Here is a 14,209-nt window from a genome sequence, read left to right as displayed (position 1 = left end):
TTGCAGTTAGCAGAAGTGGAGGATTGTGGGGAGAAATGTGGTCACAGATAAGTAAGTACTAGGAACCAAAGGTACAATCTGATGAATGTAGTTAACACTGCAGTGTGATATACAGAAAAGTTGCTAAGAGAGCAAATCCTAAGAGATCTCATTAAAGGAGAATTTCTTTTCTTTTTATTGTAACTATATGAGATGACAGATGTTAGATGAACCTATTGTAGTGATGATTTCACAATATATTTAACTCAAACCATCATGCTGTATGTATTAAACTTATATGATGATAATATGTCAATTATCTATAAATAAAATTGGGGAGGGGGAAAGACAAGGAAGAAAAGAGTGATGTGTGCTACGTCTGGACCTGGCTCCTAAAAATACCTTTGACACGATGTTCTGACTCTCTCTCTCTCTTTTTATAATCTGGCTTCAGGGAATCCAGATGAGAACTCCAAATCTGGGGGGGTGACTGAGCCATGAGACAGCAGCCTGGCAAGTACCATCAATGTGCTGGTATGTTCCAATTCTCTGTTACCAGTTTGGATCTTTCTCCTGCTCTTCAGGCTTCTATGTTCAGTTGCTTACTGAGTATTTTTACTTAGAAGGAGAGTAAAGATTGATTTTGCTTGCGTTTTATTATTGCCAAGTTCTTGTCTGGACTATAGAAATTTATTTTCTAACTCATTAACTTGATGAAATGGGCTGACTTGAATTTCATTAGCATATTGCTAGTTGCAGAGTGTTTTTGAGAAAACTGAGAAAGTCTTGTTTTTATATAACATGTATTAAAAATAAGTACCAACTGAATCTACTAAGTAAATTACTTAGTAATTGTTTTTTTATCAGTAATGGTCTAATAGTAAAACTCAGAGCAAATTTAGTGTTTTAAATATGAATCAGGATCTACGAAAGACAGATTCTGGAAAAAACCTACTGCTTCTTTCAAAACCCCTTCAAATATACAGTATTTTGGGGACTTACTGCATATACCTATTAATTAATATTATAACTGACAGCATTTGTGGGTCACACCAAGACTTAATGGCAAAAATTTTGAGCTATTAGATATAAAGATATCAATCTGGTATATTGTTTTTCCTTTAGTTTTGCTTTTAAGTTAGGGAAAAGCCACCACTTCAGTACTTGAAAGAGTATCTAATTATTGATAGAGAAAAACAAACATTTTATGAATTCAAGTTGCATTTTTTTTTAGAAGTCGATGTTGAATTGGAAAGAGACCTGAATTGGGCATGAGATGTCATTTCATGTAAAAAATATTTTAATCTTAAGTCTTTAACCAGCTAGATGGTTGCCGTTGGATGAATTACTTGTTGAAATCCCTTTCTGGGAGAAAAGGGATTATAGCAGATGATTTTGAAGGTTCCATTTGACTCCCCAGTCCTGTAACTCTATGAATATATGTTAGTCTATTCGTTTTGGAAGCCAAATTCAAATATTATTAGAAGACAAAGATGATTTCTTAACAGAATGCGTTTTTGTTGACCATATTTTTAGTTGGCTAGAGCAAAGTTGGTCTCATGGAGAAAAAATGAAAACTAAGCAATATAATACTGATTTTTCAAGGCCTTAACCCAAATCTCTAGTATAAACTATGACAGAGGGGACTGATATTATTGTAGGAAAACCAGATCACTATCTAAGGAAGCGGTGATATAATTGCACGTGGCTATTATAATGAAAAATTGCTAGAAGAGTGGATTAGAAAGTTCAGTTCCCAAAGGCCAGATGTGGTCCAAGTTCAACATTAGAGGTCAGTACACATATACAAAATGTTCATTTTTATAACTCTTCACTTTTTTAAAACAAAATTTTAAAAAATGGAGGGAAAATAATTTAAACTAGGAATAAATTTAAGGTGTAGCTCTGTTCCTGGCTTTTGCATGGATTTGTGGTGGAACTTGGTATCAGAGTCTTTTTTTCATGTGTATTTAATAGGCATAATAACACTTAAATGATATCCAAAAATTAATTTAAAAACTGTACTCTGTTTTAAAAAATATTTTTTTTGAAGAGACTTCATAAAACCTCCACCAAATAAACTAGACATGAAACAGACAAAAACAACTGTTCCCATATTATGCCTTAACTAGAAAGCTGTGTTAATGGATTTTATATATTACTATGTAAAAGGTAAACTTTCTTACAAATATCCATCACCTTTTTTCAGGTTGATAGGGTAGAGAACAGCTATTGTTAGTTTATCAAATTGCCTATTGTACTGATTTTATCTGGTGTATACTTTTCTGAGAACAACAGTGTGAAAGATAATTACAACAGATCCATATTAAATGACAGCAAGACATATCTTTCTCTTACAAAAAAGTGAAACAATAATATATTATTTATTACATTGTAAAGGTAAAAAGGTGAATTAGTAGCAACCCAATGATTCTAGAAGGTAAAGGACTGAGACTTTAAACCCTCTTATTGATTCTGTATCCTGCATGCTCTATTACACTGCAATAACTCCCTAAAGTTTAGCTCTTTACCCTTTCTTCAGGGAGTGTTTCAGACATCAAAGCAGAGCGAGCATTTATCTCCTTTGTGCATTCATTTGTATGCCTTTATCAGTATTTAACTCTGACAGAATGGGAGCACACATCTAAACTTTTTTATTTACTTGATGGCCAGTCTTGCCTTTCTGCTTAGAAGTTGTATTTGGGACAAGTCATAGGCAAAACTATAAAATGGATAGAAGTTGTTGTCAGTTCTCTCTATCTACTCCATCACTGTCACATAGCATATTTCCTACTGCTTGGATGCTAATGTGTGGTTAGCCTGTGAGCTTATTTAGGCAACGACCATTCTGTTTTATCTTAATAGTTCAACAGTGTCTAGCATCTTAATGTTAGTCACATAAATGAACAGATGATAAACTAATTCATCATAAGCATTATGTTTTGAATATGAATATGAATATATATATATATGTATATATATATATGTATATATATATATTCACATTAGAAAAGCACTTATGGGAGGGAAAAAGAAATCCTTCACTCTTGACAGAATTTCATGATGCACCAGGGGTAGATATGCTTAAGAGAGGGACATGTGTGACCTCAAATCATATGATGCAAAATTTTCACATTATTTTTCTTTATTTAGAGTTGTCCCTGACTTGTGAAATTGACCCCAAAGTCTAGATTAAAAAAAAAAAAATAGGGTAGATTGTTTATAAAATGAATGGGCAGATTTTGTATGATCTCAATTTTATGGGCAGTATAGTAAAGCTTATAGAATATGGTCCTTTAATACCATGTGCCACCCTGGAAAGATCCCCTGGTACCAGAGATTTTGGCTTAATTCATTCTGTGGGTCTCCCAACTGGTCCAGCAGACACTACTGCATTAACTTATTCTTCAGGCACTTAGTTCTGATGCAGGTTAGTCCCTCACTTCTGCTTCACTCTCCCTCCAGTCCAGTTGACTTCACTAGTGATATCCATTGCCTAGTATTTGACTGGGCCAGTCTCCAGAATTTGCTCTAGCCTTGCCAGCCCTGGTTTGGCATTAAGCCCCACTGACTGCTCAAGCAGCCCTCTTCTGCCCCCTTCTGTCACAAGTCTGCATCTGCACAGCTTGGCTCCGGCAACAATCTCATTCATTCATTCATTCATTCATTCATTCATTCAATAGCAATTTATGGACTAGCTGTTAAATGCCAAGTATTGTACTAGGTGCTTGTGATGTATCAGTGAATAAAACAGAAAAAAAAATTGCTGTACTTTTAAAGCTTACAAATGAGAGCTTCATCTCAATCCATCCCCATACTTTGAAGGAAACACTTTCAGATTTTTGTAGCACATTCCTTAACCATGTAGCACATGCTTACCATGTGTCCCCGAAAATAAGACCTAGCCATACCATCAGCTCTAATGCATCTTTTGGAGTAAAAGTTAATATAAGACCCGGTCTTATTTTACTATAATATAAGACCAGGGATAATAATAATATAATATAATATAGTATAATACCGGGTCTTATATCAATGTTTGCTCCAAAAGACGCATTAGAGCTGATGGTATGGCTAGGTCTTATTTTCGGGGAAATAAGTATAACCATGGTTATAACATGGTAAAAGCATGATATAAAATGGTTGCCTACCATACAGATTGTGATTCAAATTGGCTCTCTTTTGGAACTCACTCAACTGGACTTAGTGTTAGGAGCATGAAAGACTGAAATATTGCTGTTCCATTTATGATATGGCTCTAAGTATACTGCTGCTCCAATTTAAAAAAAACAACAACACATTTAAATTCCTTATGTTCAATAAAGAAATGCTTATCTAGGTCAGTTTCCCTAGAACAGACTATGAGACAGGAATTTAGGTGTATATGATTTACTGAAGGAGTGTTCTGCAGGAAAAACATCCCCTGAGGGAATAGAGTAAGCATTATAGGGAATAGAGTTAACAAGGACAAGGTCAAAGTCAAGTCTAGGCTTGATCTGATGAGAGGTGAGGCTCTGGTATGTAAACTATTGCACCTTTGAGATTCCCCATCTCACAGGCCAGATTCCTGTGTTAGCAGGGAACAATACTCCAGAGAAGAGGCAGTTGTCAGTTAGCAGTCAGTACTCACAGAAGCTACCAGAGGGTGCACCACCCAGGCAAAGGGCTTCTGGCAGTGGCACCAACAGCATCTTTGAGAGTGTACTGTATGGGATTCCTGGCATGTGAAAATATCGATCGCCTTAAAGAAATATCTATGGAGTCTTGACTTTGAAAACTTTTTACTTTTCCTAAATTCCAGAAAATGGTGGGGTGGGATTAATATGCTGAAGAATATGACATGATTGCTATCATTAGCCAATATATGGACTAAGAGTGGAAGTAGTCAGAGATAGAAGTGCTAATGTAGTGTGACATGACAACTGGCAGAACCATAGAGAGTACATTCTGAGATACAACGTGGGAGCAGAACTCGCTCAACCCAGATGGTGGCTGGGGACATGGTCACGGAAAGCTTCTGTATGATGTGACATCACAACCAGTCTAGTCAGGGCCCTTCATAAAATCCTTTGCTTGTTATATAATTTCCTGTGGTTGCCATAACAAATGATCATAAACTGATAGTTTAAACAACAGAAATTTATTCTCACAGTGCTGGAGACCAGAAGTCTGAAATCAAAATAAGGCTGTGCTTCCTTTCAAGGACATAAGGGAGAATCATTTTTTTTTTTTTTAACCTCTCCCAGCTTCTGATGACTCTGGACATTTCTTGGCTTCCAGCTGAATCACTTCAATTAATGCCTCCTTCTCACATGGGCTTTCTGTGTATGTGTGTGCCTGTGTGAGTGTGTGTCTATGTTCTCTTCTGTGTCATTATAAGGACATTTGTCGACGGATTTAGGACCCACCCTGATAATCTAGGTTGACCTAATCTCAAACTCTTTAATTTAATTACATCTTCAAAGACTCTTTTTCCACATAAGGTCGTATTTACAGGTTCTTGGCATTAGGATATGGATATATATTTTTGGAGTCCTCCATTCAACTCAGTATCTCACTATCAGTTAAATTGTTTCCTATCCAAAATGGCAAGGGGCAGTGAGTTTAAGCTTCTATAATTAATTGCTATATGACGGGGAGAGGGGCCTCCAAGGTATGAACCCAAAACATTATGGTTCCCAATTACAGCCACCTTTTAGGATGCCAACTGGAATTGAAGACTTTTAAACCTTCCAAATCCAAAGCTTATTATTAACTCCCTTTCTGTGAAAAATAAGGGCTACTCATCTTACATTCACCCTTCTGGTGGAAGGGACTTGTGGTAATTCCAAGTCAACTTCTCTTTTCAGGAAGACCACACACAGTGCTTCCAAGCAGTTTTACAGTTTTCTGTCTAAGCCAATTTATTTATAATTCAGTATCTAATGAGGCAAGCTTCTGATCAGAGGTAGTGACAGGTGGAAGCAGTGGATTGTGGGAGAGTTATTTAGGAGGTGTGGAGTTATGCGGCGTGGTAAATAATTGGGCATGTTTGTGAGAAACAGGGAAGATCCAGAGAAGACGGCAAGGCCTGGGTGAGCAGGTCAAGATGCTGAGTTTACTGTTAAATACATTGAATCTGAGGAAGCAGTAGCTTCTCCAAATGGAAAAAAAAATTATTAAACTGATGGCTGATGGATTTCCAACTTTTTAAGTTATTATTACAGACACTGCTTTTTTAAAAATTATTATTAAGGAAAGATACAATGAGAGTTTTTAAATGTGTGTCATGGGGGGTTTGAGCTGCGTTCTTAAAGTTTTAACTCAACATTCTACATATAAATATTCCCTAAATATGGTGGTAGGGACCAGCTATTTTTTTTAAAACTTGAAGACATGTTTTAAATATAAGTAATATTATTTCATGTTTAGTATATTTTGCCCGATTCTTAATTTTTATTTAAGTTTTAAAAGGATGTAGGGATTTTAATGTCTCCCTCTATTTTCATATTCCTTTTTCATATTCTCACCAATTTAGCACTCAAAAACAAGTGATCCATTTATAATTTATATTTTTTCCTATTCCTTCCATCTTATTCTCTTCTTAAATCAGTGAGAGGAGAAACGAGCTTTGTTATCGGTCTTTCTGTTTTTCATAAGGGTGAGAATTATACTTACAAGGACTGTCCTTCCAACTTCTTTGGAAACAGTGACATAATTATAATTATTGTGAACTTGCAAGTATGACATTGATTTACAACTTTGTTTGCACTCATTGTTGGCTTTCAGATGACTCCACTTTTCACACCATTTTAGCAGATGAAGGACTTACTAAGGTGGCACAAGTATTATAACCATCCATGTGTAAGGATAAGGCCTTGATACTTTATTCTATTTTTAAGATATATTTTTACAATTACATTTTTTATATACTTTTATATTATATATTCATTTCAAATATTTAAATCAATGTTGTTATCTGGTCATGTTACTTTTTAATATGCTTTCATTTTAATGAACACATGTGAACAAAAAGTGAAGAGTAAAGTTTAGGAGAAATAACCATTGAATTTAATGGACTCTTAGTTTTAATGTGATAGCCAAACATCACCAAATAGTCTCACATAACTTCCTTTAGCTCCACAGTAGCTGATTGAAAAACTAAAAGGAATAAGACTTCATTCAGAGCTTCATAAGAGAGTCCATTCAGTGAAGGACCCACTGCTAGTCAATGTATCTGATGCCTCATTATACTGACGTACTAGCGAAAAATGTTCTGCTTTTTATATTAGGCATTGAAAATGAAAATGAACATCCAACCAAACATGTGCCTGACAATTCCTTGTATCTCTACTTTGCTGTGAAACACCTGATTCATTTTCATAGGAAGAGTGATGTCAACATGAGTAATGTTTCCTGAAGCAGAAAAAAATGATACTGAAAAATGACATTGACTTCCCTTTTTTTTGTTGTTAAAGTTCTTCACTAGCAACTGAAGCCAGTAGATGATGACTGTCATACATACATACCGGAGGACAAAATATAGACCCAATTTTGTCCTTAGGTCACTGACACTTGTAACTGTTACATTTTTCACTATGAAATTGAATCTAAAAAGTTAGTAATGAAAGAAAGAGTAGGAGGAACAGCATCCAAAGAATATGATGTTTGATAGATCAAGAGGAGAGATGATGGGAGAAATTCTAATATTTCTAAAAAAAGTTTATTTCTCCAATAATAATGTTCCAAATTTATGCTTGAGGAAAAGTTAAGTGCCCTAAGAATTTTCAACAGAAAGAGTATATATTGACCTTTTGATTCCATTACTTATAACTAATACTGTACAGAAATTAATTTTAAAACACACAATTTTCCAAAACATACACAATCTTATAACTAGATTTTATATTGAAATGTTCAATTAGTAGATATGACCTTTGATTTAAAGCTATAGGAGAGGATCATCCAGATTTAAAATTCATAGCGGATTTCAACAGCAGCAACAGTACAAAAGGAAGATTTTTGAAGATGACAGTTACATTATACACATAAGTAAAAATAATGTTGACAAAAAAATCTCAAATTTGGCTTAATTTTAAGTGGAGGTTTATATCAATTACAAGGTAAAGGAATCTTCTGACTTTTAAATCTGCCCACAGAGAGAAGCTGACAATAAAAGAAGGCATCCTATCTTATCTTAGTTAAACTTACCAGTAAAGACGATGGGCAATCTGGATGCTTTGCAATGAACGGTGTATTAGGAGTTGCACTAGAGGACTTTCAAGGTTCCATTCAAACTTGACAGCCTGAAAAGTAAGAGATATAATTACTTCACTCTTTTCTTTCTCAGTAACAAAATTATAGCAGGATACAGAGGGACTTAAGAGGCTTGAGAAAACCGAAGGAAAACAGCAGAAACATTATAACAAAATGTTAATAATATATTTTGATAGCTTTATTAGCTGGTACATAACTAATAACAGAGCTCACGCAGATCACACAATTTAGATTTGTGCAGTCTTGTTTCCTTTCCTTACTTATGCTTTAGAGTCACAGGATAATAAAAAAGAGCAGGTGGCTGGTAGAATTCAACCAGGCCTAGGAGGAGAGTCCTAGCACAAAAATATAATATCATGAGCAGTGTTCTGGATATAAAAATTGCGTTATTAAACAATAGATATTTCTGCCCTTTTGGAGATGAAATTAATGCACACCCACAGCCTTAACTGAAATCACCAACTGTATCAGTATTAGCCTGCGGATCTTAAGATTTACTTACAGGTTTCAAAGCTGATTGTTGCCACCATAACCCACATATTCCCAAATCCTTTCCCTCATCTCCACTGTGAGCAACTGTCCTAAGGTTTTCCAGGATACCCAACCTGGTGTAAAACACAGAACGTGATGGCAGCCCCTGATATCCTTAGAGACCTAATTCAGACCTCCACCTGCATTCAGCAGGGGCTGCACTCCCAGCAGTCAGTATCTGGGCCCCCACCAGCATCCCAGGAATTTGAATATGTTGTAAAAATAAAAACCAGGTCCTCTTCATAAAAATGCTCATTTCTCCTTGAGAGGCAAAGCTTCTATTCTTGCTTGCTCAATAAATAATTTAATATGTGGTGTGCGTGCAGGCAGACACACACACACACACACTCAGAGTTTAAGCCAGGTTTTGTACCACAGTACAGACAGCAGAAAAATGTGAATACATTGTTCATTCACACGCACACCCGAAGAAACGCTTCAATATGCTAACATCCTTAAGGATGGGGAAGTTTATGAATTCCTAAGGTATGAGAGTGCTAAAGATGATTTCAGCAAATTTGCATAAACTGCAGCTGTCTGAATGTGTAAAGATCATGATGTATGTTGTCTTAAACTGAACTATGGCCTTCTTTCACTTACTTGCTAATACCGGGCTGACTAGGTCATGGACTATGTTTATGTCCTAATAGTGAGCAAAGCCAATAAGCATCTGAGCAGGAGAAAAGTCTCCGAATTCCCTTCCATGCTTCTGTTTTTAGCTTTCTCTTTAGACTTCCCCATTATTTCTTCTTGAACTCAATAATTACTTGTTGATCCTGAATTGCCTTCCTTGCTTCCAAACTCCCTGCATCACTCTGTCTACCGATACAATTTCCCCCTAAATCCTGCCTTACCATCTAGGATATAGGCAATGTTTCTGGTGCACATTGCATTCTTATGAACTCTGTTCTTGGAACCTACATGCATGGCTATGACCTGTGGTTTGCAGTAACCTCTGGGTCCGTGTCTTATTCCTACCTATGAACCACGTCTTCTGTCTTCATTATGGTCACAGAGTCCTCTCTTTCTACTTTAACTTAACCTGCATACTTCTAACAAGATAACACATACCAAAACAACATGCTTCCAGAAAATAAGCAACAGGACAGGTTTTTTTCTTTTTTTCTTTTTTATTATGTCTTAGAAAGTTTTGAAGTCAGGGTAGAGCATGGAAGTTTAAGGGTAAACTCCATAACACATGTTTTAAAAATTCTTTCCAATTTTTATTTATTTTATAGTCATATTGTACACTTCTTCCCCTCTCAAAACATTGTACAATAATTCATGTTTAATTCGGGAATAGCTGCAACTTTACCTAATTTTACCTCTGTGTATTTGCTATGTTGGAATCTGTGTGGACCTTGTCTTAAAAATTTGAATTTGCAGGTATATGGCGCTTAGTGATATTCCTAGTGCCAAGTGTATTGGTGCCTTCAGAGGGGTTTCACGTATATGAACTTTTGTAAACACCTCCTTTTTTGAGTTACGTTAGATGTAACATGTTGCCCACACTCAGGGGCCATAAGATGAATAACATCCCTGCAAGTTGGATTAATCTTTATTTTCACTACACTATCCTGGTAAATCTAAGGAAATAGCAACTGTAAGGATTAGTATATGTAACTATATGGTACAGCTATTTCAAAACCAGCTCTCTTGGAGGCTTTCAGAGAAGTACATATTGTTTGCAAAATAATATGTTATTGCAGTCTAACAGCGGAGGCTTTCCCCTTCAGTCTCAGAGTTTCCAGTCTTAAATGTTCAAAAATGGAGGCACCTGACATTTAAAATAGCTTGTAACTACAGCCTGGCTTTTAAAAATAAGAAAACACCTGAGTTAAAGAAACAAATAAACAACAATAACAAACCATAAAGACCACTATTTTAGGCCTATTCAACATTTAATATACAGTCAACTTGGAAAAAAAAATATTGTTTGTAGTTTGGCTATTCAGTCATTTACATGGTCGTTTGTAGAACGTTAATTGTTTATATTTCAAAATATTCAGACTAAATCAGTCTTCCTCATAGTGCTAGGTAAATTTATAGTATTTTCAAAAACTACTCCAACATGGTGATATTTGGTGTTGTTACTAAAATGTACTATTGTGGCAGAATTTGGGTACTATCTTATAAAAGCACTTTTATAAGATTTATAATCAATATTGGGATACTCTGAGGGAAAGGCAAGAAACATTATGAGGAGCTGACCAGCAAAAGGCTGTTTTCTACGTAACATTTATTTGGTTAGTTTTTTATTGTTTTACATATTCAGGTAAAAAGATTTCATCACAAGCATCCCTATTTTTTTCCAGTTCTAATTAATAAGTGAAGTTGTTTTTCTTTAAAAAAAATTCCTTTCTGGCCCTTATATACCTTTTTTTTGTAACTGTACCAACTTCGTCTAGAAATGTCTGCCTTACCCATGTTGATATATGAGCTATAATTTAGCCTCTTGACTGGCCAAATTGCAATACCACTTTAAGGAGTCTACTGTTGATTCACTGGAAACTTTTAAACAGAATTATTAGTTGAAATCCTGGAATACCTTGGCAACTCTGCTGTTCTTACCTGAACTAGCTGTGGGAGGTAGTCCAGAAGTTCATCATTTAAGAGGTTATCTAATTGTTGAACTGCCACTTTACGAATTTCTTGATCTGGAAAGCTAATACAAAGTAAATATATCTATTAAGCTGTTAATGGTATGAAATAATGCATGAGAAATATCTTGGAAACAGAACGAATTCTATCCTGAGTGCATAAAACAAAATAATAATCCCATAATCATTTAAGATGAACAGTAGTACCAAATAATAATTATTGTTCCATATCCTTTACTTTCACGTGGACTGAAGTATAAAGTCCTTTTGACAAGGTTTTGGAAACTTGAGTTTAAGTCAGATCCCTGCCAGCTTTCTCGTCTATAAAATGTGAGTTATAGTATAGCTAAAATATTGTCTAAAATATTATGAAAATCTTTGTTTATAGTTAGCCATGCATTTATTAAGCAAACTATTATCAGCTGGAGACATGGTGGTTTATGTGACTAAAAATGGTATGTAATATGTTTAAATGATTTTCGCCAGATCATAATGAAATTCAGAAATATGTTATAATAAATAAACATAAATAATTAAATAAGGCTAAGTCTTACTAGACTATGGGTTCTTGAGGGAAACTGTGCCTTATTCTTTTTTGGACTGCATATGCCTGTTGTAAGATTTAGCACACATTAGACTCCTAATAAATGTTTGTTACTGAACTAAATTTATGGAGGTATTTAGCATTTGAAAGCCTATTCCAAAGACAATTTATCCGCAAATGGGCTCCTCAGGTTGACATCATCTTGTTCCATCGGAAGAATTAGATTCAATTATCTCCGAACTCCTGGAAATGCCTAAAGATAACTTTTGGCACTATACTGCCTTGACATGGTTCTCACATACTGCTTTGATGTGATTATATAACTAGGGCTTTGGTTACAACAATTAATTTTAAGTAAACACGTTTTCAAAAAAATCAATATGCATAATTTAAAGCTTTCAAAGCTGATATAGTAATATTGAAAAACAACAAAAAAAAAATGAATAAACAGATAAATAAAACCCCACAATCATTTTGTATGTGAGCTAACTGAATGCTTTTAAACCAGTCATGTGAGAGCTCTGAAAATTGGCTCCCAAAACTATGGAAGTTAGAAAGCTTTAAAGTCTTCAATATCCAGTCTCTTTTCAGTATATCTGGTTACTGAACGGTGAAATAAATACTACACAGCTACAGTGCAAGGGAAAAAAGTGGAATTACTTAGCATCTCTCAACTATCCTTGATGGCAGTTTGAAATGTAATGCTTAAACAGGGTACATATTTTTTTTCTTCATTTAAACGGAACCTTTTAATTGCAACAAGAATATCACTTCCAAGGGGTCGTCACTCAAAACCTTTGTTTCTGACTGGCAAATATTTTTCCAATAATTTTCTCTCTTTGAACATTCTAGTAATGAGACCTGGTGAGAACTGTAGTCCACACACATCTCATGAAGTACCACGAAGGTCAGAAGATCTCAATATAACATCAAGCACAGACGGAGAGCAGAAAGGGTGCAATAAAAATGCAAAGCTAGAAGAAGGTCAGATTGTTTTAGCACACTAAGACTTTATTTTCTCTTAACTAAAATGTGATAGACTCTAATTTATTGCTCTCAATTACTAAACCACTTTTCTGAAGCTTGCAGACATCAAGGTCAGTTTGAGGACAGTCTGAAGTCTTAGAGAGAGAGAATACTTATTTGGCTCATTTTGTTGCCTAAGTCATGACTTAATAGTAGTAACCCATGCTTCCGTGTGTGCTTATTTTATCCTATTGATATGAATGACAGCAAAGAAAGAAAAATAATAAGCGAACATCATAACAAGATAAAACTCTTTGGTGAACACTATGCCTCTAATTATATAATTATTTCTAAATACTAAAATGTAAACTGCAGGAAAGCAGAAAATTTTTGCCAGTTTTGTTCATGGTGATGAACCCAGTGCCTCCAGATCTGTGGGCACACTTTACCTACTTCTTTGAAGAATGTCCAAACTGAATTACCTTTCCATCTAAAACACCTCTACTGCCAGACTTTTCTCTTGTAGTCTGTGTTATCATCGTTCTCCAATCATGTAGGTCTAAAATTTTAAGAGTTATATTGTCCCCCTCGTTTGTCCTCATCATTAATGTTTTTCCTCTTTCCCATATGCCAGATTTTATTCATCCTTGAAGTCAAAGCTCAAGCATCAATATACCTGTGAAGCTGTTCTAGCACCTTGGTAGTCCCTGTAGTTCACATCCTTTTTTGTGGGATTCTATATTATGTACATGGCTGAGGGCAGGCTCATTCATTTATAAATTCTTACTGCAAGCGCAGTTGAATAAAAGTTTTTGGAATTCCTAATAGTCTCTTATCCCTATATCTAATTAGTTGCCAAGTTCTGTTGACTTGTGTTCTAATGGCTCTAGCATCATGCCTGATTTTAGTTGCTTCGGCAACTATCTAGTTTAGGTCATAATTATCTCATGCCTGGTATACACAGTTTTTATAGTAGTACCTTATATTTCCTAAATTATTTGAAAGTTCATTTCTCATAAAACATTGAATGGTTTTCTATTACCAATAGGCCTCTTTTAGGTCCATCTATATTCAAGGCTGGCTGAACACTTCAGATTTTTCTACTCCTGTAACACTGAATACAACTGTTCTGGCTCATTGGTATGTTATTTTTATTCTGAAAATGCCATGTGCATTTTCACCTTTGTGAGTACTGTAACCTCTACTTGGCCCATCGTCCTTTCTCATCTTAAAGCTCTAGTCTTCCTTCAAAATAGGGACCAAGTACCTTTAAGGTGACTATTCCAACCTTTAGTAATCACTTCTCTGAACTCCATGGCTGACTCCACTGGTC

The 14,209-nt window shown here is 35.2% G+C and overlaps 1 protein-coding gene across 3 annotated transcripts in view; it reads right to left on the bottom strand.

Moving 5' to 3' along the window:
• Positions 1-14,209, bottom strand: part of PIK3C2G (phosphatidylinositol-4-phosphate 3-kinase catalytic subunit type 2 gamma) — a 272,726-nt gene that overhangs the window by 151,196 nt on the left and 107,321 nt on the right. For all 3 annotated transcript variants that reach the window (XM_033116158.1, XM_033116160.1, XM_033116161.1), the window contains 2 exons: positions 11,338-11,431; positions 8,170-8,264 (listed from right to left, as the gene is read on the bottom strand). In XM_033116158.1, coding sequence (XP_032972049.1) covers positions 8,170-8,264; positions 11,338-11,431 — 189 coding nt within the window. The remainder of the gene's footprint in view (positions 1-8,169; positions 8,265-11,337; positions 11,432-14,209) is intronic.

The sequence above is a fragment of the Rhinolophus ferrumequinum genome, chromosome 10, assembly GCF_004115265.2.
Source record: "Rhinolophus ferrumequinum isolate MPI-CBG mRhiFer1 chromosome 10, mRhiFer1_v1.p, whole genome shotgun sequence".
NCBI lineage: Eukaryota > Metazoa > Chordata > Mammalia > Chiroptera > Rhinolophidae > Rhinolophus > Rhinolophus ferrumequinum.
This window is presented reverse-complemented; position numbering and strand designations above follow the sequence as displayed.